The 23,446-nt window shown below is 43.0% G+C and overlaps 2 protein-coding genes across 3 annotated transcripts in view; both read left to right on the top strand.

Annotated features, from left to right (window-relative positions):
• MITD1 (microtubule interacting and trafficking domain containing 1) overlaps nt 1–23,446 on the top strand; it is a 977,552-nt gene that overhangs the window by 337,089 nt on the left and 617,017 nt on the right. The gene's annotated exons all lie outside the window — the stretch shown is intronic.
• AFF3 (ALF transcription elongation factor 3) overlaps nt 1–23,446 on the top strand; it is a 579,971-nt gene that overhangs the window by 337,617 nt on the left and 218,908 nt on the right. For both annotated transcript variants that reach the window (XM_050755037.1, XM_050755038.1), the window contains one exon: nt 22,590–22,670. In XM_050755037.1, coding sequence (XP_050610994.1) covers nt 22,590–22,670 — 81 coding nt within the window. The remainder of the gene's footprint in view (nt 1–22,589; nt 22,671–23,446) is intronic.

Here is a 23,446-nt window from a genome sequence, read left to right as displayed (position 1 = left end):
CTGTTTTTTTTTAAAGTGTCCATAAGCCGGGTGCTCATCACCTGTTCCATTTTCATCACTGACTATGCCAGAGCACACGCAATCTCCCTCCTCCACCTGCACAGTCAGGCTCCGTTCCCACTGTCTGAAGAGCCACACTTAGGTGGGTTCTGACACCTCCTCCAAAACCTGCTGTGCCTTCTCTGTGTGCACTTTGCCCTAAGTCAGAAAGCTCTTTCTCTTCTCAGTACCACTATTATACTCATAGTCTGCAGGACGTAATTAAGCACCAAGTATCCATCATTTTTTTTCAACTTTAGAAGATACAGTTTGTGTATCAAAATACTAACCCATTTCAACTGTGCAATTCAGCGATATATAGTAAATTTAGTAAATTTACAGTTATACAGTCATCATCATCATATAGTTTTAGAACACTTCTCCACCCTAATAAGATTCCTTATGCCCACTCTGTGTGTGTGTATATGTGTGTATATGTGTGTGTGTGTGTATGTGTGTGTGTGTATATGTGTGTGTGTATATGTGTGTGTGTATGTGTATGTGTGTGTGTGTATATATGTGTGTGTATGTGTGTGTGTGTGTAAGAGTGTGTGTGTGTATGTGCATGTGCATGTGTAGTCAGCCCTCCATATCTGCTATGGGTTCCACATTGGTGAATTCAACCAACCATAAATCAAAACTGTTTTGGGGGGAAAATCCACAAAGTTCCAAAAGACAAAACTGTAATTTGCCATGCTGAGTACGATGTTGAATCCAATAGAATGAAGTGATGTGTAGGTATCATATTGGGGTATAAGTAATCTAGAGAAAATTTAAAGGTTGTAGAAGGATGTCCATAGATATATGCAAATACTCCACCATTTTATATCAGGGAATTGAGCACCCGTGAATGTTAGTATCTGAGAGGGGCCCTGGAACCAATCCCACATGGATACCACGGGACAGCTATACATCACTCTTGATACACTTGTTTTTTGTTCTGTTTTGTTTCCCATCTGTGAATAGCCTGAGCACAGGAATCATATATTTGGCTTCTTCTCGATCTCTTTTGGTGGCAAATGCCTTGCTGAGTCCATAGGAAATAATCTCTCACACACACACACACACGCACACTCACTCTCACACTCACAAATTCACACTGACACGTACACTTGCACGCACACACAGTCAAAAACACACATAGACACACACATTCACAGTCACTCACACAAGCACATGCTTGCCCTCATTCACACACCTAATGGTTCAACAACTGGAACATTACTGCCCTGGCCACTTTAGGTTTTTGTTACAAATATTTCTAGAAATAAACTTTCTTTGGTTCAACATTTAGAAAAGTTTGCTGCTAGGCAATAAAACTTGCCTGCCGCATACTTCGATGGCTGTGTTCAATACTTTTCAGTGGTAAAATTATATCACTCACTCTTTCTTCTCAAGAGTTCTTTTTTCTTCCAAGTTTTCTTGTTCATTTTTACATTAGGAATTAGTTCCATATATGCATGTATGGAAAATATATTTATGTGACAGCCAGCTGGCAAGATAGATTACTGATTTCCTAGATACTCAGAGCACTCTTTAACCACCAATATGAAAAGTGTAGATTCTAATAGAAAAATGGGCAAAGGGTGTGAATTAGCATTTCACAAACAGAAAGTGACTAATAAGTATAGTACACTAATAATTAGAGATGAGATTAAAACAATAGAATATTTTTTCTATAAGGTTGGCAATAATGTAAAAAATAATATTTTAAAAGAATGTTAGTAAAAGTGTTTAGAACCAGGGACTCTCATATACTATTGGAGGAGATATAATGTGATAGACCATTTCAGGGAAACCATTTGACAATGTATTAAAATTTTAAATATTTATGCTATTTGACCTAGAAATTCTATTCAAGGAATTAACCCTACACAAGAAATACGGAACTGTGAAGAGATACATGTACAAGGATTTTTGCCAAAGCATGATTTTTAGTAATGAAAAAATGACAAAAACTCAATTCTCTGTCTTTTGATCCAATAAACTATGGCACCTCTAAGCAGTGAGATAGTCTATGCAGCCTTTTAAAAATAAGATATGCTTTGGGAGGTATGGAGCAAGATGGCTGAATAGAAAGCTTCACCAGTCACCACCTCCCATCCCACCGTGGGAACACCAAATTTAACAACTATCTACACAAAAAAAGTACCTTCATAAGAACCAGAAATCAGATGAGCACTCACAGTATTTGGTCTGACCTTCCTATCACTGAAGGAGGCACTGAAGAGGGTAGGAAAGACAGTTTGGAATCACCAGTGCCGCTCTTCCACCATCCCCCCACAGCAGCCACTTGGCACAGAGAAGTCTGCGCATTTGGGAGAGGGAGAGTGCAGTGACTGTGTGACTTCGCATTGAACTCAGTGCTGCCCTGTTACAGCGGAAGGTAAAACTGGCTGAACGCAGCTGACACCTGCCCACAGAGGGGGTGTTTAGATGAGCTGTAGCCAGAGAGGAAGTCCCCATGCGAGCAGCAGGAACTTGAGTTCCCTCAAGCCTCACCACCAACATGCTGTGGGCTCTGGGGCCCTACGTAAACTTCAAAGGCAGTCAAGGCTACAAGCACTGTAATTCCTAGACAAGTCCTAGTGCTGAGCTGGGCTCAGAGTCATTGGATTTGGGGGCTGCATGACTTACTAAGACACCATCCGGGGAAGCTAAGGGAATGCTTACACTACCCCTCCTTCAAACCCAGGTAACAAAGCTCACAGCTTCAAAAGAGAACCCCCTTCCTTCTGCTTCAAGACAGGAGGGGCAAGAGTAAAGAGGACTTCGTCTTGCATCTTGGTTACCAGCTAAGCCACAGAGGGATAGGGCACCAGTCAGAGTTGTGAGACCCCATTTTCAGGCCCCACCTCTCAGAAAACATTTCTAGACAGACACCCTGGGCCAGAAGGAGACACTGCCTTGAAGAGAAGGACCAAGTCCTGGCAGGATCCATGTCTTGCTGACTTAAAGAGCCCTTGGTCCCTGAATAACCAGCAGTGATACCCAGGTCATACGCCATGGGCCTTGGTGAGACTCTGAGACTGCTGGCTTCAGGTGAGACCCACCACATTCCCAGCTGTGGTGGCTATAGTGAGAGACTCCTTTTGCTTGGGAAAAGCAGAAGGAAAAGTAAAAGGGACTTTGTCTTGCACCTTAGGTACCAGCTGGGCCACAGCAGGGTAGAGCACAAAGCAGGCTCTTGGCGTTCCTGATTCCAGGCCTTGACTCTTGGATACCATTTCTGGACCTTCCCTGGGCCAGAGGGGAGTCCACTGCCCTGAAGGGTGAGTCTCAGGCCAGGCAGCGCTCACCACAAGTTGACTGAAGGGCCTTTAGGCCTTAAGTTAGCATCAACAGTGGCCTGGCAATACTCCCTGTGGACCCGTCGTGGTGACGGCCTTGGGATGAGGCTCTTCTGCCTGTGGAAAGGAGAGGGACCGTGGGAAGGACTGCGTCTTATAGTTTGAGTGCCGGCTCAGCCACAGTAGAATAGAATACCACGTAGATTCTAAGGTTTTTAACGTCAGTCCCTGGCTCCTAGACAGCATCACTGGACCCGGCTGGGGTGCCTCGTTGCTCTCAAGGGAAAGACACAAACCCAGCTGGCTTCACCATCTGCCAATCATAGCACCCTAGGGCCTTGAGCAAATATAGGCCGTAGCCAGGGAGTGGTTACAGTAGCCCTTGGGTAAGACTCAGTGTTGTGCTGGCTTCAGGTCTGACCCAGCACAGTCCCAGTGGTGGTAGCCACGGGGATGCTTATGTCGCCCCACCCCCAGCCCCAGGCTGCTCAGCACAGAGAGAAAGAGAGGCTCCATTTGTTTGGGAGAAAGTAAGGAAAGAGAACGACCAGCTACTCGGGGGGCTGAGGCAGGAGAATGGCGTGAACCCAGAGGCGGAGCTTGCGGTGAGCCGAGATCGCGCCACTGCACTCCAGCCTGGGCGACAGAGCCAGGCTCCGTCTCAAAAAAAAAAAAAAAAAAAAAAAAAGAGAACGATAGTCTCTGTCTGGTATTCCAGAGAATTCTTCCTGATCTTATCCAAGACCACCAAGGCAGTACTTCTGTGAGTCTGCATGAACTACAAGGTTACTGGACTTGGGGTGCCCCCTAATGCAGATACAGGGTCAATCACAACACCCAAGTCATTTCAAATACCTGGAAAGTCTTCCCAAGAAGGACAGCTCCAAACAAGCCCAGACTGCAAAGACTACAATAAGGACCTAATTATTCGGTGCCCAAACACCAATGACATCTTCAAGCGTCAAGATCATCCAGGTAAACAACCTCACCAAATGAACTAGATAAGGCCTAAGGTGTCAGGGACCAATTCTGGAGAAGCAGAGATACGTGACAGAGATTCAAAATGGCGGTTCTGAGGAAACTCAAAGAAATTCAAGATAACACAGAGAAGGAATTCAGAATTCTATCAGCTAAATTTAACAAAGAGATTGACATAATTCAACAGAATCAAGCAGAAATTCTGGAGTTGAAAAATGCAGCTGACGTACTGAAGAATGCATCAGAGTCTCTTAATAGCTGAACAGATCAAGCAGGAGAATGAATTAGTGAGCTTGAAGACAGGCTGTTGGAAAATGTGTAATCAGCAAAGACAAAGGAAAAAAAGAATAAAAAACAATGAGGCACCGGTATAAAATGTAGAAAAATAGCCTCAAAAAGGCAAGTCTAAGAATTGTTGGCCTTAAAGAGGAGGCAGAGAGAGAGAGAGAGGAAGGAAGTGTATTCAAAGAAATAATAACAGAACTTCCCAAACCTAGAGAAAGGTATCAATATCCAAGGACAAGAAGGTTATAGAACACCAAGGAGGCCCGGCGCGGTGGCTCAAGCCTGTAATCCCAGCACTTTGGGAGGCCGAGGCGGGCGGATCAGAAGGTCAGGAGATCGAGACCACAGTGAAACCCCGTCTCTACTAAAAATACAAAAAATTAGCCGGGCGCGGTGGCGGGCGCCTGTAGTCCCAGCCACTCAGGAGGCTGAGGCAGGAGAATGGCGGGAACCCGGGAGGCGGAGCTTGCAGTGAGCCGAGATCGCGCCACTGCACTCCAGCCTGGGCGACAGCGTGAGACTCCGTCTCAAAAAAAAAAAAAGAACACCAAGGAGATTTAACCCAAAGAAGACTACCTCAGGAAATTTAATAATCAAACTCCCAAAAGTCAAGGATAAATACAAAATCCTAAAAGCAACAAGAGAAAAGAAACAAGTAACATACTAGGGTGCTCCAGTACATCTGGCAGGAGACTTTTAGGCGGAAACCTTGCAGGCCAGGAGACAGTGGCACGGCATATTTAAAGTGCTGAAAGAAAAAAAATTTTACTCTGGAATAGTGTCTCTGGTGAAAATATCCCTCAAACAAGAAGGAGAAATTAAGACCTTCCCAGACAAACAAAAGCTGAGGAACTTCATCAACACCAGGCCTGTCCTACAAGAAATGCTGAAGGGAGATATTTAATCTGAAAGAAAAAGACATTAATGAGCAAGAAGAAATCAACTGAAGGCATAAAACTCACTGGTAACAGTACGTACACAGAAAAACAGAATATTATAACACTGTAACTGTGGTGTATAAACTGTTCTTAGGTAGAAAGACTAAAAGATGAACCAGTCAAAAATAATAACTACAAAAAAGAAAACACGAACGGGCACGGTGGCTCACGCCTGTAATCCTACCACTTTGAGAGGCCGAGGCGGGTGGATTGCCTGAGCTCAGGAGTTCGAGACTAGCCTGGGCAACATGGTAAAACCCTGTCTCTACTAAAATACAAAAGAATAGCCAGGCATGGCAGCGTGTGCCTGTAGTCCCAGCTACTCAGGATGCTGAGGCAAGAGAATCGCTTGAACCTGGGAGGCGGAAGTTGCAGTGAGCTAAGATTGCACCACTGCACTCCAGCCTGGGCGACAGAGTGAGACTCCACCTCCAAAAAAAAGAAAAGAAGACACATTATGTTGTGTTGGGAAAGATGCTCAGTGAAAAAGAGTATATCAACAAACAGTATGACCTCATTAAATATACATGTATTAATATAATCCCCATCTTCGTGCATGTATATAAAAATCAGATAAGTACCCAGTGCTTAACACTGTTCACCATTGACATTATCTGCAGGTGTTAGGATCCTGGGGGTTTCACTCTTCTGCGTTTGCTTTTTTTTTTGCAATGTTTAACTTTTTAACCAGAAGCATGTGTTATTTATGTAAGCAGAAAATATTATGGAAATACTTTTTCAATTAAATTAAAAACTAAAATGAAATCATGTGTCCCAAACCCACCAGGGACCACATATGAAATTAAGAACTTCATTGAGTCAGGAATAGAGACCAAAAATATTGAGACACAACAATTAAGTCATGAAGAAGAATAGAGAGCAGAAGTTGCCCTGAGCCCTCCATGTGACTCCACCAAAGTCAGAGGAAGTTGCTCCAGGCTGGGGATTCCCAGAGACATCCCACTCTGCTTGTGATCCCAAATGCCTCCAAGATAAGCAGCTCACCCTTTCTTTTCTTTTCTTTTTTTTTTTTTTTTTTTTTTTTTTTTTTTTTTTTTTTTTTTGGTGACAGAGTCTCACTCTGTCACCCAGGCTGGAGTACAGTGGCGTGACCTCAGCTCACTGCAAGCTCCGCCTCCCAGATTCACGCCATTCTCCTGCCTCAGCCTCCCGAGTAGCTGGGACTACAGGTGTCCGCCACCACGCCCGGCTAATTTTTTGTATTTTTATTAGAGACGGGGTTTCACTGTGTTAGCCAAGATAGTCTCGATCTCCTGACCTCATGATCTGCCTGCCTCAGCCTCCCAAAGTGCTGGGATTACAGGTGTGAGCCACTGCGCCCGGCTGCAGCTCACCATCTTACTGATGGTGATGGCCAGTTTCCTAATGCACAGTTTTAATGGTTACTATGTTATATTACATTATGCTAAATTATGCTGCTTTGGGTTACAGCATGTGATGTTACATAGTGTCATATACATGTTTACTGTCTACCTCATTTTACCAGAATGTAGCCACCTGGAGCAGTGCTTAGCACAAAACACCTATGGAATGTTTATTGACAGAAATTGTTAGGAAGTTTATTAAAACCAAAATCTTCCCTGTGGCTTTAAACCACATATAGTGTCTTTTCCACAAACCAGCCCCTCAAATGTCTGACCCAGAATCAATGCCCTTCTCATGCTGCTTCTTTGCCAAAATGCTAATTAGACCCGTCAGACCCATGCAGCAACTGTTCGAGTATAGTTCTGTTGCGTTTACATGTTTTTGTTCATTGTTTGTTGATTCTCTCCTCTGATGGTGCTTATACCTCCTGAGAGCAGGGCCCATGTCTGTTGTATTCCGCTTTGTTTCCCAAGACCTAGAGTAGCTCAGATGTTCAAATGTGTGTTTGGTTGAACACATGCCTGAATGTACAGGTGCACTAATAGAAACTGAACTGATTGGCTCTATTAAGTCTCAGACTGTTCAGCATGATCGTTAGACTTCTTTTCAAAACAGGGAACTGCGTCTGTGTTGTCAGTGAACATCACGGGATAAAAACATTCATCTGAAATTTGTAGGTTGCCTATTTGCCCTTGAGTACTAAGACCCTTCCTTCTCACCTTCTCATAGAGACTCTTGCAAGATCATGTTGGCTCCCTCTTTAAAGACACATTTAGTAACTGAGTTCAGACTCTCACCTTCTTTAGCCATGATTAATTTAGTGTTTTCCTCTTTTATCTTTATATATTTGCTCCCATAGAATATCTTTTCCCAACGGATAAGCACTTTATCAGGCTATACTAATTCAGTCTTCTAGAAAACTGTTTCCTTCAAATAAAAGCAGTTGTCATCCTGTTTAGATTTTGGTCCTAACTTCTCTTTTCTTGAAGATCTATGACCTTCTGGGGGTAAATGTTTTAATATTTTCCTTCTTATTCTTAAGGATAGTTTAACCTTATTTCTAAAAAAGAAGAAAAGAAAAGATGGTTTTTCCAAGGCTAACCAGCTTTCCTACAGCCTCTGGATTTGACTATCAATATCTGGAGCACGTTAGTCGACATTTTCTGTTTCCTGTAAAGTCATCCTGCCTTTCACATTCGTCCTTAAGACCCAGAGACATCCCTGCTGGCCTAGGGCAATGCCATTCAGTGATGTATAAATCACCTCTCAAAACTGAGAAAAATACTTGCATAAGGTTAGTAGAAGCCTGCTCATTTGGAAATGATTTAGCCGGGAAGCATTTGAAAGGGAGAAAGGCATGTGCTTTCAGCAGGATTGGCCCAGCCTTCCCTCTAGTAAGCCAGAAGTCCCACCCAACCGGGGAGTTTGATCCCGGCCCCAGTAGTTTCCAGGGTTTATTCTTGCCCAGGCTTGTCACCTTGTTCAGCCGCCTGCCTGGACAGTAATCATTGCTTTGTCATCATAGCCGGGTGGCCTCGCCTTACACTCCCAGGCTGCCCAACACCTCCTATACTACAAGCTGGTGCCTGCTCGGGTAGTGTATAGGCATGAGGGCAAAGCTCCTGATCTGTAGAGCCTCAAACTGGAAAGAGGATGCTGATTTCTAGTAACTGTCCCTTTCAAGAAAAAGTCCAGACCCTGAGATAGCATTCTTCCTTCCCTTTATGCACATGCTGCTTTAGTGGCGAAGGGAGTTAAGGAAGCAAATTGTTGTTTAATAAGCACATTTTTATTAAGCCTTCTATTTGACTATGAATAATTAACCAGTTAAATATTAAATAATTAACTGAGTAAAATAGATTAAAAAACAAATTCATAAACGTCTTCTATATTCATCCCCTTTCCTCACTAGGTCGAATCCAGAAGCTGCCAACACTAGTTATAAAGGTAGTAATACAGCAATTATTTTTTATGAGCACCTGCTATGTGCCAGCTATTATGCTAGGTTCTTTGTATATTTATCACTAACCACTCAGGTAATCCTGCAAGATAGGATGATTAATACCAATTTGCAGATAAGGACACTAATAATCGGAAAAGTGAACTTGCCCAAGGTCATTCTGCTGGTTTGTGGCAAGGCCAAAATTATACAAGGTTTCTCAGATGCGGACTCCAAGCCTGATCTCTTCTACCTCTGCTTCTCTGCAGTTGCCACAGGGGTTTTATTGAATGCACATTTCCAGATTGTCTGTGGAAAGGGGTTCAGGAATGGGTTGTGTGGAAAACATGGCCAAGAATGTAATTTTCACCCTCTTCTCCTTCCAGCCTCCACAGTCTTCTGGTCTGTCCCAAATAATGCCATCTTTTCCTTTAAGTATATATGAAAGAGCGGTTTGATTGTTGCAAACCACAGTTAGTTCAACGATCATCTATTTGTCTGTTAGGAAGGCCCACTTCTGGGTGTTTGTGCTACCACTAAAAGGTATTATGTCAGTCAGAAATAAAGTGTCAGTGGCATAGTTAGTAACGTGCATTTTCTCCTGAGCCAGTCAGAAATTTGGCTCATTTTTTATAAACCTCAAGTTAACGTGATTTGGCTCAGAAATGACACAGCGATGTGTCAGCCCCAGATTCAGAATTTGGGAAATTCTCTCAGTGCCCCTCAAATGTTTTAATTTTTTTTTTTTTTTGCTTGTCAAAAAAAGCATTTTTAAAATATAAAATTAGACCAATTATTGCTTCCCCTCATGAGCATGAGATTTGTACGAGTGCCAGAAACTAGCAGGTGTGTGTCTATTGCAGCAGGGGCTCTGTGGTGAAGTTGGAGTCACCTGGGTTTAACAAGAGTCACTCAGTCCATGCAGCTGTACACTCAGCAGCAGAACCATCTTCCTAAAATTCTGAAAACCCGATCTAAATGTTACCACTTTTAATATTTTAACGCAAGGCTCAGTTCTAAAAACAATCTCCAAGTTAAAGAATGAGAATCATATCACTTTTTAAACACAAGTAATCAAATGAACATTGAAAGCCAGGTGGATCAAAGAATAAATTTTTTTTAATGTTTCATTTTTATGGTTCGAAAAAGTTGCAAGTAAATAAATAGAACAGGAATGTTCTTGACACGGAGAGGCAGTAAGGCAGGTGACTCTCATCCTCTGCCCCAAAAGAAAGCTGGAAAAATGCAAAATGAGAACAAGACGTCTCCAGAAAGGTCCGAAATTAAGGGATCTAACATGAAACAAACTTTTAAGGTGAGGACTGTATCTTGACTTTTCTCAATGTTCTAATCCTCTCTGTGGAGAGTTCAGTTTCCAGGGAAGCTGAAGTCAAGGAGGTGAAAGGTAGGGTCTCCAATGGCATGGAATTGACTTCCTGGCAATAAGGAGCGCTTTTGACGATGCAAAGGAAATAATGAAAGGCCAGATGCCCTGTGCCCTCTGCTTTTAGATAAGTGAGAATCTACAGACCAAGGAGCAAGTGTATGCACAGGTCTGAGTTACCCTCAGCGTTTCCAGTTTGAAGGGCTACTTTAGTACTTGTCAGTCTGCAAAACCTGAACTGAAAGCTGCCTCTCAAACTGATTCTATTGATTGTCACCCCATTTCATCCCTTGATGACTAACCTCATCGCAGGCAGGGGCGGAGTTCAGAAGCTCAGGCACTGCAATGAGGTAGATGAATCAGCGTCCCATTCTGAGATCCCCTCATCCTGTGGGTCCGTATAAGACCAGAAAACACGTGTACAGCTCCCGGGAATCCCCTTCTCGGGCCTGTTTCAGTTCAAACTGGACATATTCCTGGGTTTTCAGACTGAAGAAACAAGATTTTGCTGTGATTTTTGTTCACCCTCTTTTGTGCAGTCTTTTTGGTTATTTGCTCGTCTGTGTGTCTGAATCAGTTGCAATTTTGGTTTCTGGCATGTTACAGCCTGTGTTATACTATGAGAAAGAGCTCTCTTTTAAAGGCACTTTTTTCAGCAGCTACTATTTTCCTAAAAGTTTTCAATCAGTAGTATTTCCATCCAAATGCTAATTGTTGTTGTTGTTGTTGTTGTTGTTGTTGTTGTTGTTGTTGTTGTGATTAAAGACAGGATCTTCCTCTGCCACCCAGGCTGGAGTGCAGTGGCGCAGTCATAGCTCACGGAAACCTAGAATTCCTAGGCTCAAGAGATCCTCCCACCTCAGCCTCCCAAAGTGCTGGGATTGCAGGCGTGAGCTACTGGTCCTGGCCTGTTACTATTATTAATCGATATGAATGCGTTATATTTACTACTTTTCAAACTATAGGGTTTTTGTTTTGTTTTGTTTTGTTTGACTATAGAGTGGTAAAATAAGGTTGTTTGTGAATTTTTGTTGATTTAGAAGCCAACTTAAAGGTTTTGAGTGTCACTTACTAGTCCTGAGCCTTCAAGCCTGACCCTGGAATCTGTGTTTAAAGGGGAATGTCGGGTCTTTGCCCACAAATGCCAGGAATGGATTGACAGGCAGAATGCACTCCGCAGTCCCACTAGGGAAGAAATGTGTTTCCCCACTTGATCTGACTCCAAGGCTGCCGCCTGGTGTCCCAGGTACAGGCCCATGGGAGTGCTTCCTCTTCACCAGGTACAGTGGCATTAGCTGCCGGCATTTAGATGAAATGCAGTGTAGTAAAAATTACCATGTCTGTTGTTGGCAGCACTTATCTGATAAGAATGTCATAACACGAATAATATGTGTGAAAGAACTGAAAAGCTGAATGATTATTCTGATACAGAAACTGAAAATGAAATCACGCTCTGATCAGCAGCCACTGCCATAAACATCAACGTTGGCATCTTGCATTTTTATTCCCGAGTCACAGAATTCATCCCGTGTCTTGTTTAGAAAACAGTAAGTTTCTGAGCACAAAGAATTCTAGAGTGAACTGCGGTCACCTGCCAGGCAGATCCCTCGATCCTGGCAACAGTCATATATGCTTGGTGAAACCAGTGTAATTTCTTGCTACCATTCTTTTACAGGCAAGAAAAGAGAATTACAGAGAGGTTCAATGCATTCCTGTTTTTCTGACCATTGTGCTAGGCCTTTGAGGAGTTATATGAGCATTATTAGACATGATCCCTTCCCTCAAAGAGATTGTAATCTAGTAGGGATTTTTAAAATGTTCTGATAGTGGTGACACATGACAAGAAAGCTCCCAGCACTGAGTAGCATGTAGTTGCTAAATCATTGGCATTGGCCAGGCGCGGTGGCTGACACCCATAATCCCAGCACTTTGGGAGGCCAAGGCAGGTGGATCACCTGAGGTCAGGAGTTTGAGACCAGCCTGGCCAATACGGTGAAACCCCGTCTCTACTAAAAAATACAAAAATTGGCTGGCGTGGCGGTGTGCACCTGTAATCCCAGCAACTCAGGAGGCTGAGGTGGGAGAATCGCTTGAACCCAGGAGACAGAGGTTGCAGTGAGCTGAGATCATGCCATTGCACTCCAGCCTGGGCGACAGAGGGAGACTCCGTCTCAAAAAAAAAAAAAAAAAAAAAAAAAAAGTGGCATTGATTATGTCTAAGTGGAGGGTAGAGAGGGCTCGCTCAGGGTAGTACAGGTCACCTTCACAGACAGGCCAGGATGAGAAAGAATGCAGAGGTAAGTGAGATGGAATAACGTGAAAGGAAAAGTGAAACAAGGTGGGGGCAGGAAAGCCTGGGGCAGGACAGGAAGTAAGCCATCAGGCTTGGGGAAGACCATGTTTAGAAAAGCAGCAGGCGGTAATGCCACAGCGGTCCTTGATGGTGCCATGTGGCAGAGGATCTTGAACAATTGGACCGGGGTCACTGGAAACTTCGGAGCAAAGGTGACATAGTAACTGAGATGGAACACTCCTGTGGTGGCGACAGACAAGGGAGAGAAACCAGGAAAAATGTGTTTCTCCTCACTTGTTTTAACAGGGAAATTAAAACCTGGTTTAAATTTTTTCCAGTTGAACCTATTTGTAAGCTAAATAGACTTTGCAGATCTTCATAGCTGCAGTTTGAACTCGAAGATTTAACTTCAGGCAAAAATTCTATTTTTGTGTATTCTCTCCTTTGGTAACAAAGAGCTGCTACATGAGGTGGGGATGCCCGAGGCCTCCTACCGGTTGTCCTAAAACAGGCAGAGGCGGCTGGCATCAGAAAAGTGGTCAGCTACATGGAGGGCATTGTGCAGACTGAGCACATGCAAGGCTATGCACCATCAGGTTGTGGGTTCTTGGAGACTGGCATCAGTCTTGCTGTAAAGTAGACGTGAAGATGAAAACTGGCCCATGTGCCCATGACCTTCTAAAAATTGGGATATGGAGGATAGAGAAAACGTTAGACAGTTATGAAGAGCAATATTCTGTACCCTTATTTAACCATCTATTCTTTGATTTTAGGAGAAAAGTGAGTATATTTACTATAAAGAGTCTTGGCATTATAAGTCTATACAAGGAATAAGAAGTCACCTGAATATGTCCCTTGAGTAACTAGACATCTGTGTAGGGAGAAGGGACTGGCGGTGCTGTGTTGAGGCAGATATGTGGATTCTCAGTTCCATCGCTTGGAGTATCTAAAAGGCTAAGGAGTGGGACATAGCAGCGTGCACCTGTGGTTCCAGCTACTCGAGAGGCCAAGGCAGAAGGATCGTATGAGCCCCGGAGTTTGAGGCCAGCCTGGGCAACTTAGTGAGACTTTATCTCAAAAACAAGGGCAGGTGACTAAGAAACCCAAGGGCAACACTGAGGACCTCTCAAGCTGGGGGAATAGGGTGCAGTCTTATTCCTGAGTGACAAGAAAATGAAAAAGGAGAGAAGGCAGACAGATCAAAGAAAGGACAGGGGAGTTTATAAGGTCGGAAGGTCGCCAGCTAGACTTTGGAGTAAGTGGTTTTAAACATTACATTTCTCTTCCTGTCTTACATGTGGTATGGGAAGTGGTTAAAGAATGGCCGAAGTAGGTCAGTAGAGGCAAAGCAGCAATGAAAGGGCGGTTGGGGGTGAAGTCAGGAACACAGGCAGGGGTGAGGACCATCGCTACGTGACATGGGATCAGTGTCCTTGTAATGAAATAGCATTCTTTCTCAGTGATAAAAGAATGTGGAGCAAGCTAAGTGCAATTTTAGCAGGAATGATAAATTTTACCTTTGCTTATATTTTAAATCATTATGAGAAATGAGGTGCAAATGAAATACATTTTTATCAAATTGCATTATCCCACTGACTGCTATTATTTTGTCAGAAATCTGTTTCTATGATAAAACTTAGGGACATTTTCTCCAATAAAAAGTGCAGATCATACTTAGGAATCCTAATAATCTCTTTAAATATCTTTCTGTTTTAGTAATACATAGTTGGCATTAATAAACCTAGCTTCATTATAGGCTACATTTGCACGATGCTTATTCTTTTAATTTAAAAAACTCTTTCCCATATATTCTCTCATCTCAGACTCCCAACAACTAGAGATCAGAGTGAAGTTATATTTCTCATTTTAGAGACAATTCAGAAACTCAGCTTGATGTTAATCAGTGCTGTCTTTTATTGAATGCTTAAATGTGAGGGGAACTATGCTAGTTTCTTTGTATATGTATGTATGTATGATCTCATGTAATCTTTATTATGGACTAAGCCATGGGATAGTTATATCCTCATTTCCTCTGGTTCTTCTAAGATACCACAAACTAAGATCTGATTGATCACAAAGTCCACAGCTTGAAATCACAGTAGTTTACTGAGCCTGTGACTTACCTAAGTTCAGGAGGCTAGCAAGTGATAGAAGAGGAAGTGGAGATAGTCTATTCGCCCTTGATTTTCCCATGCAATTCTAGTGTGAAATTTTAATGTAATGGATAATCTTATAAAAGCATTGCACCTCATAAATTACATTTTATTTTGTATATATATTACATAATGTATTTTGTATTCGTATTACACTACACATGTGTTAAAATAATCCATATAAATAATTGTTAAGTTTTTGGAAATTCTTACCGACCTGAATGCTTTAAGTAACCATATTTTCTTTACTATTCCTTCAGGTAGTTAGTAGAATTCGTTAGATGGAAAAATCACACGGAAATGCTTAGGTATAATTAAAGCAAAATTAGCAAGCAAGTTTGCGTTGAAATGTGGATGTTCAGTTCAATTCAACAAGTTTATATAGAGCACTTACTATGTAAGATGTTCCAGTCTACACAAAGATAAGTAGATAATATCCCTCTCAGAGGAAATTTATAGTCCTTCTTTAGGCGATTATGTTTAGTAAATCCAAATGCTCTTGAAAGGGATTATTAGAATTCCTATTTGGGGATTAAGTCTAGTAAAACTGAATGCTCTTAAAAGAGATTATTAGGATTCCTAAGTATTGCTTTTATTTTACCCTGGAGAAAGAGCATTCAAAGAGAGAGAAATGGTTGGGTATAGATTGAAGTACATATTCATAAAACTACAACACAAAACAGAATGTAAGAGAAAAAGAAATACGTGCTTTGGAGGAGCATGAGCAGGGAACTGTCCTATTATATTGGCATAGAAGGGAAATCTGCAAAAGCCTCAAGACGTAAATGATGTTTGAGATGAGCCTTAATGGATAAAGAGAGACCCAGATACTTATGAGGAAGGGCATTCACACGTTAAGGGGATGGTGTAAGTAAAAGCAGAGGCTAGTTTTTCTTGTAAGTAGAGTATTTGCAGAGCAATAAAAAGGCATGAAGCTGAACACTGGGACGTTATTGTAGAAGGTCTTGAGTACTAGGGTGAGGCTTCTGGAAGTAAATGCAGTAGAGTGGAAAACAAATACTGGACTGGGATAAAGAGTTATCTGGCCAAACCTAGGAACTGAGTGACCTTGGACTAATCAGTTAATCTTTTTGAGCTTTAACTTCCTCGCTGTACTGTGGAGATGGTAATTGTTGCTTTAAAGGTTGGGCATAAGTGACAAACTTAACAGTCTTTTGACAAACTTAAGAAGTCTTTTGAAAACTAAAACTTAACAGGAGGCATCATCATCTTCAGAGTCACCATTGCCATCATCATCATCATTGTGATGTGATGATGCATATGAAGTTTTGTTGTTTTTTGTTTGTTTGTTTGAGATGGAGTCTTGCTCTGTCACCCAGCCCGGAGTGCAGTGGCGCGATCCCGGCTCAGTGCAACCTCCGCCTCCCAGGTTCAAGCAATTCTCCCGCCTCAGCTGCCCTAGCTGGGACTACAGGAGCGCGCCACTACGCCTGGCTAATTTCGTATTTTTAGTAGAAACAGGATTTCACTATGTTGGCCAGGCTGGTCTCCCAACTCCTGACTTCAGGTGATCCTTCCTCCTTGGCCTCCCAAAGTGCTGGGATTACAGGCATGAGCCACTGTGCCCGGCCACCTATGAAGATTTTTAGAGCAGTGAAGTTTTTCTGAATTAGGAAAATTCAGTTTGCAGCAGTGTGGAGGGTGGACTGCTAACAGAAGACAGAGAACCAATCAGGATGCTATAAGAGTCCTTCAGGTGAAAGATAATGAAGGTGTGATTAGGATGGCAGTTCAGGTAACAGAAAGGAGAGAAAGGTAAACACACTGCAGAGATTCAGTGCTGAATGTTCAGTTCAGTATTTGTTCAGAAATGAAGTGAGCACCCATTCTGCTCCAGGCTCTGTGTTAGGTGCTGGGCCACCAGACAAAAATGACACAGCCTTGAGGGGTTCATCACAGGTCAGAGGGGAGGCACAGATGGATAAACAAGTAACCACAACAGAGGGGAACAAGTGTTCTAATAGAGACCTGTACGTGGGAAATGTGGCATGAAGGAAGGTTAAGTCAACGGCGGCTTGGTTTGGCCAAAGAAGGCTTCATAGCAAAGGAGGAAATGGAGCTGGGTCTTGACGGATGAGTAGACAACCCAACAGGGAGTAGGAGGTTGGGAGGTGCTACCAGCACGTGCAAACCATGGTGTATTCAGAGGATCTCAGCTTGGGAGGCTGGAATTAGGAGCTGGCTAGAATGTACGAGGTCTTGGATCCACTTAGAGGTAGCCCAGGATACGGTAAGTCCAGCTGCTGCGTGAACTTCAGCAAATCACTTAACCTTTTAATGGTTTAGTTTCCTCATCTATAAAATAAGAAAATAGTAAGTCCTACCTTTCAGGGTGCGTATGAGAATTAAGTAAATCACCTAAAGCGTTTAAAATCATGCATAATATATTTTAAATGCTTAATAAATGAGAATTATTGTTGTTATTATGAGAGAGGGAGTGAAAGAGAAGGAATCTGGGATAACTCCAGGTATGCTGACTTGAAGGTTAATAGATGTTGCTGTCATTAACCAGGATATAAAATACAAGAAGAAGAAAAGTTTGTGTGGTGTGTAAGTTTAGCTTTAAACATGGTAAGTTTGAATCGCTCATGAGCACCCAGGTTGAGAGGCTCAGTAGACATCTAGAGTGGGCACATTAGACCTGGATGTGCTTTTAGGCATCACTAGCATACTAAATGGTTTTTAAAGCCACAGTAGCAAGATCAGCAAGGTAAAGAAAGGTAGTGAGAGGAAGGCTGAACACAGAACACCCGAGGAACAGTGAGAGAAAAGAAGTTTCAGCAAAAACGAATGAGCGTGAGATCTCCAAGAGTGGCGCTGGGCCAGGAGGACAGCGTGGGAGCCAGAGGGGAAGAGAGTCAGGAGGAAATGAGCATTCAAGGACATCCAATGACCTTGACAACAGAAGGGCTTATGTAAGGGCTGCTTCTATTGAAAATGGTTGCTAAGGTCTTGGAAATGTGAAGGTGGGTCATGAGTTCACAGGTATTCGTTTCATTAATCTTAAGCTTACACACACACATGCACAATATTATATGGACTCCTATGTGTATAATCTGCAACAAAAAGTCTTAAGTCAAAAATAGAAATCGTAGATGAGGATATCAAAACAGCAAGTATAAAGACTTCTTTGAGAATGTTAGCTATCAAGAAAAATAGAGAAATGAAGAGCAGCTGGGGAAGGAATACAGGGTCAGGAAGGGCTGTGGCCTGAGATCATTTGTCAGTCTTAGGGGAAGAAGCCAGTGGAGAAGGAAAAATTGACGTTAAAGCAGTACCAGTGGGATACTGATGGAACTAGATCCCCAAGGACAGAGGAACAGACAGACAGAGGGCGCAGGCAGGCATCAGCTTGGAACTCATGTCTCTTCCAATCAGACCAGAGGGAAGGCAACAGGGTCAGGCATGAATGCCCACAGGTCTGTCCTTGGGAAGCATTTACACTTAAGAGCCTTTGTTTATTCAGTGCCATAGGAGGCAAGGTCACCTGTTGTGAGAAAGCAGGGATCAAAGTGAGGCTCAAGAAAAATCACCCATGTGGAAAGAGTGTCCGAGGAACTCAGAAAAAGGAACGGACTAGGAATGAATGCAAGGACTGCCCAAGCCACATGGCCCAAGCCACCACCAGATTGCGCAATTGCCTTTAAAAACCAATAGAAAGATAGGAAGGTAGGTAGGGCAGGAGGTGATTTTGGAGGGAGCCATTAGGCTGATTTAAAGGGGTGGAATGGACAAAGAAAGATGCAGCTCATCTTTAGTGAGGATCCAGAACCACCTGGTGAGAGCCTCAAAGGAGAAGGAAAGGAGGGCTCAAGTTTAGAGAGGTCAGTGTCCTACTTCTGTATCCCACCATTGTGCACCGTTACCTTTTCCTAAGGAGCCCAATCACAGAATCAGAGAAGCCAGAATGGGAGCTTGATCCAGAATTGGAGACATGAGGGCTTGATCCAGATGTATATGGACCTACCAGTGATTCTCCCCTTGTGTAGGAGAAGCCAGCTAAGATGTTTGCGAGATGGCTGGTGTTGGATGTTAAATTTCAAGAGCAATTTAATATGCCAATTTTTACCTGATGAGAAACAGGGCTTGGAGATTCCCTGGAATGAGCTGGCTCAGAGTCGACTAGGAAAAGCCAAGATTCCGAATCTTCAAGACAAAGTTCAAAGGTCAGAGTTAAAGTCAGGGTTGTGAAGCCAAAAATTTGAGGGAAGCAGAGATGGACTCAAAAGAAGAACATGTCGAGAAGGTGAAGTGAAATGCTTGGGGGTACCCACAGGATTGCCCAGTTACCTTTAAAAACCAATAGGGGCCGGGTGTAGTGGCTCACGCCTGTAATCCCAGCACTTTGGGAGTCTGAGGCGGGCGGATCACCTGAGGTCAGGAGTTCGAGACCAGCCTGACCAACATGGAGAAACCCCGTCTCTACTAAAAATACAAAATTAGCCAGGTGTGGTGATGCATGCCTGTCATCCCAGCTACTCGGGAGGCTGAGTCAGGAGAATCACTTGAACCGGGAGGCGGAGGTTGCGGTGAGCCAAGATCACACCATTGCACTCCAGCCTGGACAACAAGAGCAAAACTCCATCTCAAAACAAAAAAAAAAAACAATAGGAAGCTATCATGAAGGCAGGGAGGGCAGGAGGCAATTTTGGAGGGAGCCATTAGTCTGATTTAAAAGGGTGGAGTGGACAGAGAAACATGCAGCTCATCTTTAGTGCGTCTTTAGTGAGGGTCCAAAACCACCTGGCGAGAGCTTCAAAGGAGAAGGGGTATTTGCATGAGGTCAGCAAGCTAAGAGAATGTGTCATCTGCCTTCTGTGGAAATTGCTTTTGAGGTTGGGTGGTTACTGGATGGATGAACAGGTGAGTTGGAGGGAAGGAAGAAAGAAAGAAATGGAAAGATTGATTACAAGCATAGCTGGAATTAGAGAAGAAAGACTGATGATAGACACAGCCAGAATCGACACCCTAACTTTCAAATTCAGTAGATGCTGAACTGAGCACTTTGTGTACATAAGACATGGTCATAGTACCTGCCAAGGGTGAGTTTTCAGGAAATGTTCATGCAGGGAACGAGTGGGTGCTCAGGGATGGACCGCAATTAAGATACAAAGATCAGGAGGACGGTTTCTGCCCTAAAGAATCACAGCTCAGCCAGGCGCGGTGGCTCACGCCTGTAATCCCAGCACTTTGGGAGGCCGAGGTGGGCAGATCACGAGGTCAGGAGATCAAGACCATCTTGGCAAACACGGTGAAACCCTGTCTCTACTAAAAATACAAAAAAATTAGCCGGGTGTGGCGGCGCCTGTAGTCCCAGCTACTCGGGAGGCTGAGGCAGGAGAATGGCGTGAACCCGGGAGGCGGAGCTTGCAGTGAGCTGAGGTCGCGCCACTGCACTCCAGCCTGGGCGACAGAGCGAGACTCCGTCTGAAAAAAATAAAAGAATCGCAGCTCAATGGTATCTCAAAGTTTGTCTGCTCTTCCACTCTTGGATAAACAGTGTATTAAACAGATTTGAACCTGAAAGTGTCAGTTGTAAGAAGCTGTTGGTCTAGGAAGTGTTCTTTTGAAAGTACTGTTACTCATTTTTTTTTTATGGACTTTTCATTTTTTTTATTCCTGAGTTGCTGGAGAACACACTGAAATAATAGTTTATCTTCTTGGATTTTAGCTACAGTCGGAGACAAATTGCACAAATGTGAGGCATTCTGATACACAGAGGGAGTCTGTATGCAAAGTTAACATAGACATACCGGGGTGGTATGTGTTAAGTCTGATGTTTAATCATGAGTAATTAGTTTGTACTTTGCAATGTTGGCCCCTGAGGATCTTAACGGTGTAAACTGTGTAAGCAAAAGAGTGATTGCAAAGGCAGCTATGGAGTGGCTGATTAGCAGTGGGATGGACTCAGGAACACATCAGACAGTCAACAGAAGAGGAAAAGGACGATTGGTTTAATAGTTTGTAATTGATGAGTAATTTCTCTACAAAAGCTTTGAGGCCACTTATAGCCAAAACACGTATCCTCTCCAGTATTGAAAATGGAAGAAGAAAATCAGAAACCTTATAGAGGAGAGATGGCCCTATGGGAGAGCCGAGGTGTAGAAAATCCACTTGTGTCTTTATGGCTTTCTTAATTGGGTAGCGACACTCTGGGTAAGAATTCACCAGGTCCTAGACGAGGTGGCCCAACTCTGAGAATGACGAATAGTTCCTTGACTCTATGGACAAATATGCCACGGTGGACACAAACTTGACAGTCCTGCTTCTCAGCCTCCTCAAAGGGAGACCAAGGCACCAGCAGGGCAGAGATGGGAGGAGAGAGGGACGTTTTAAAGGGTCACTGGATCTGCCTTTGCTTTCCTGGGGGAGCGTTGGTAACGGCAGAATGGAGAAGGGACACCTGGAATGCGTATGTGCCTGACCCACCTACTGCCTGTGTCACGTGTCGTGGTGTGGGAGAGAAGATATCGGGTCAGTAAATCCTTCCCGCATGGCTTTGAACACACTCGCCCTCCCACGGCTTCCTGTGTGGGTTCTGCATTATCTGAGGTGCTGGGGGAGGTGAATGACCCGAGAAAAGAAGGCGCACGACCGTTCCCAAGAGCTCTTTCGTTCCGAAAGCCTGACAGGATCCCTTTTCAACACCCACCCGCCAAAGGGAGGTAAGGAAATGTCCTCACCTCAAGAGAGAGAACTTCGCACTTTTCTGAAAATGGATCGACCACTGCTTCTGTGCTTGCTTAGGTTTGGAAGTGCAGGCAAATCAGGAAATAGGGTTCTGTCGGGCCCAGTGGCTTATGTCTGTATACCCAGCACTTTGGGAGCCCGAGGTGGGCTGATCGCCCGAGGTCAGGAGTTCGAGACCAGCCTGGCCAACATGGTGAAACACTGTCTCTACTGAAAATACAAAAATTAGCCAGGCATAGTGGCAGGCACCTGTAATCCCAGCTACACACGAGGCTGAGGCAGGAGAATCACTTGAACCTGGGAGGCGGAGGTTGCAGTGAGCCAGATCGCACCACTGCACTCCAGCTTGGGTGACAGAGTGAGACTCCATCTCAAAAAAAAAAAAAAAAAAATAATAAGGTTCAGATCCAATTCGTAAACGCCAAGTTGGCGTCCTGGTCATCAGAAATCAATATAATTCTGTAGTCATTTTATTGATTGGAGCTCTTTTCCGGAGATGAAACTGAAGGTGAATACTGGAAGTGAATAAAACAGCCCTTCTTTCCCTCTCCCAAGGCTTAGAGAAAATGTGTCAAAAAGTGTACGAGAAATTATTCCATGTTAAGCTCATGTTGTGTTCTTACTACTGTGTTGTAAGACATGACACCATTCTCTCTCTGTATTTCATAGGCGTGATTGATTTCTTCATTCTCTGTGAATGACATTTTTCTGAAGACCACAGTGATGTGTGGGCCTGATTGAGAACTGATACTTTATTTCTAATTGTATAAATAACTCCTCTAATAAAGATCCATAAAGTTAAAAGTACCTTATGCATTCCTTTGGAGACACCCTGTGAATTTTGTGGGATCAAGTCCAAGTCCCCTTCATGTGGCATTTTCCATAGAACTTTTGCTACTAGATTGTCCCTTTACTCAGCGCTTTAAATGAAGTGAAAATAGGACAGCCTTGCAAGCCTTTTTAAGGTACAAAGGGAGCATGGGGAGAGCCAAGGAATCAAGAATTGGTAAAATTAGGAAATGAAATCATAAAAGTGGATTTCACATCTTTTTTTTTTTTATTCTTTCAGCCTTTGTACATTTCTTACCCCTTCCCTGCCTTATGAAGGCCCGCTTGTACAGCCGCTTTACATATCACTGATTTTGGATACTGTCTATATCATAATATTGTTTGTTTTTTCTCCCATGCTTTAGGAGATGACCTGGCTTCCACCACTTTCTGCTATTCAAGCACCTGGCAAAGTGGAACCAACCAAATTTCCATTTCCAAATAAGGTGAGATCTTGCACCCCTCAGGAGGAATATGCCTTACTCATGCAGGCATTTCTAGTGGGCAGTGGGTTTACCTGTGATTGTCTTTTCTCCTGTAAGTATTCCTGCCAGAGGCACGTGAATCTGATTCTTAACAATTTGCAAGCACATCTGTAATCATTTATGAAAGGGGGAGAATCAAGCCTCCAATCTTACTTACCTACACTTCTCTGCAAAATGTGATACTATTGTAATTATCATTTTATCTAAAAAACATTTGTGAAGTTGAAATGCATCTTATAATCATTTTAAACATTCAATGTGATGTATAAAATTGTATGTCCTGGATTTTTCTGAAAAGCTGTTATTAAATTAATGATGTATTTTAAAATCAGTGTCTTAGTGTTGAAGACATGTGGTATTTAATTTCCCTGAATATCTTTTTTAAAGCTTAAGATATTTTCTAGGACTTAAAAAAAGATATCTGTATTTTCTCAGGAAAAGCACACCAAAAAATTGGCCACAGAATAAATGACTGTAATCATGAGTGTAATAGACTTTCTTTGATTTGAATAACTGACACATACTACATATTTATTATAAAGGATCAAATTATACAAATGGGAAGAGACCAAAATCTCAACATCCCTGGCACTCCAAGCCAGAGATTATTTCCCTACCCAGAGATTACTATCAAGAGTTTATGTGCCATTTCAGTCATTTTCCCTGTGCATTATAGGCACATATATACATGTGCAATTTTTCCAATTCCTAAGTTGTATGGTACTAAAAGTACTTTT

The sequence above is a fragment of the Macaca thibetana genome, chromosome 13, assembly GCF_024542745.1.
Source record: "Macaca thibetana thibetana isolate TM-01 chromosome 13, ASM2454274v1, whole genome shotgun sequence".
Taxonomy (NCBI): domain Eukaryota; kingdom Metazoa; phylum Chordata; class Mammalia; order Primates; family Cercopithecidae; genus Macaca; species Macaca thibetana.
The sequence above is the reverse complement of the archived record's forward strand: the minus strand, read 5'-3'. Positions and strand labels throughout refer to the sequence as shown.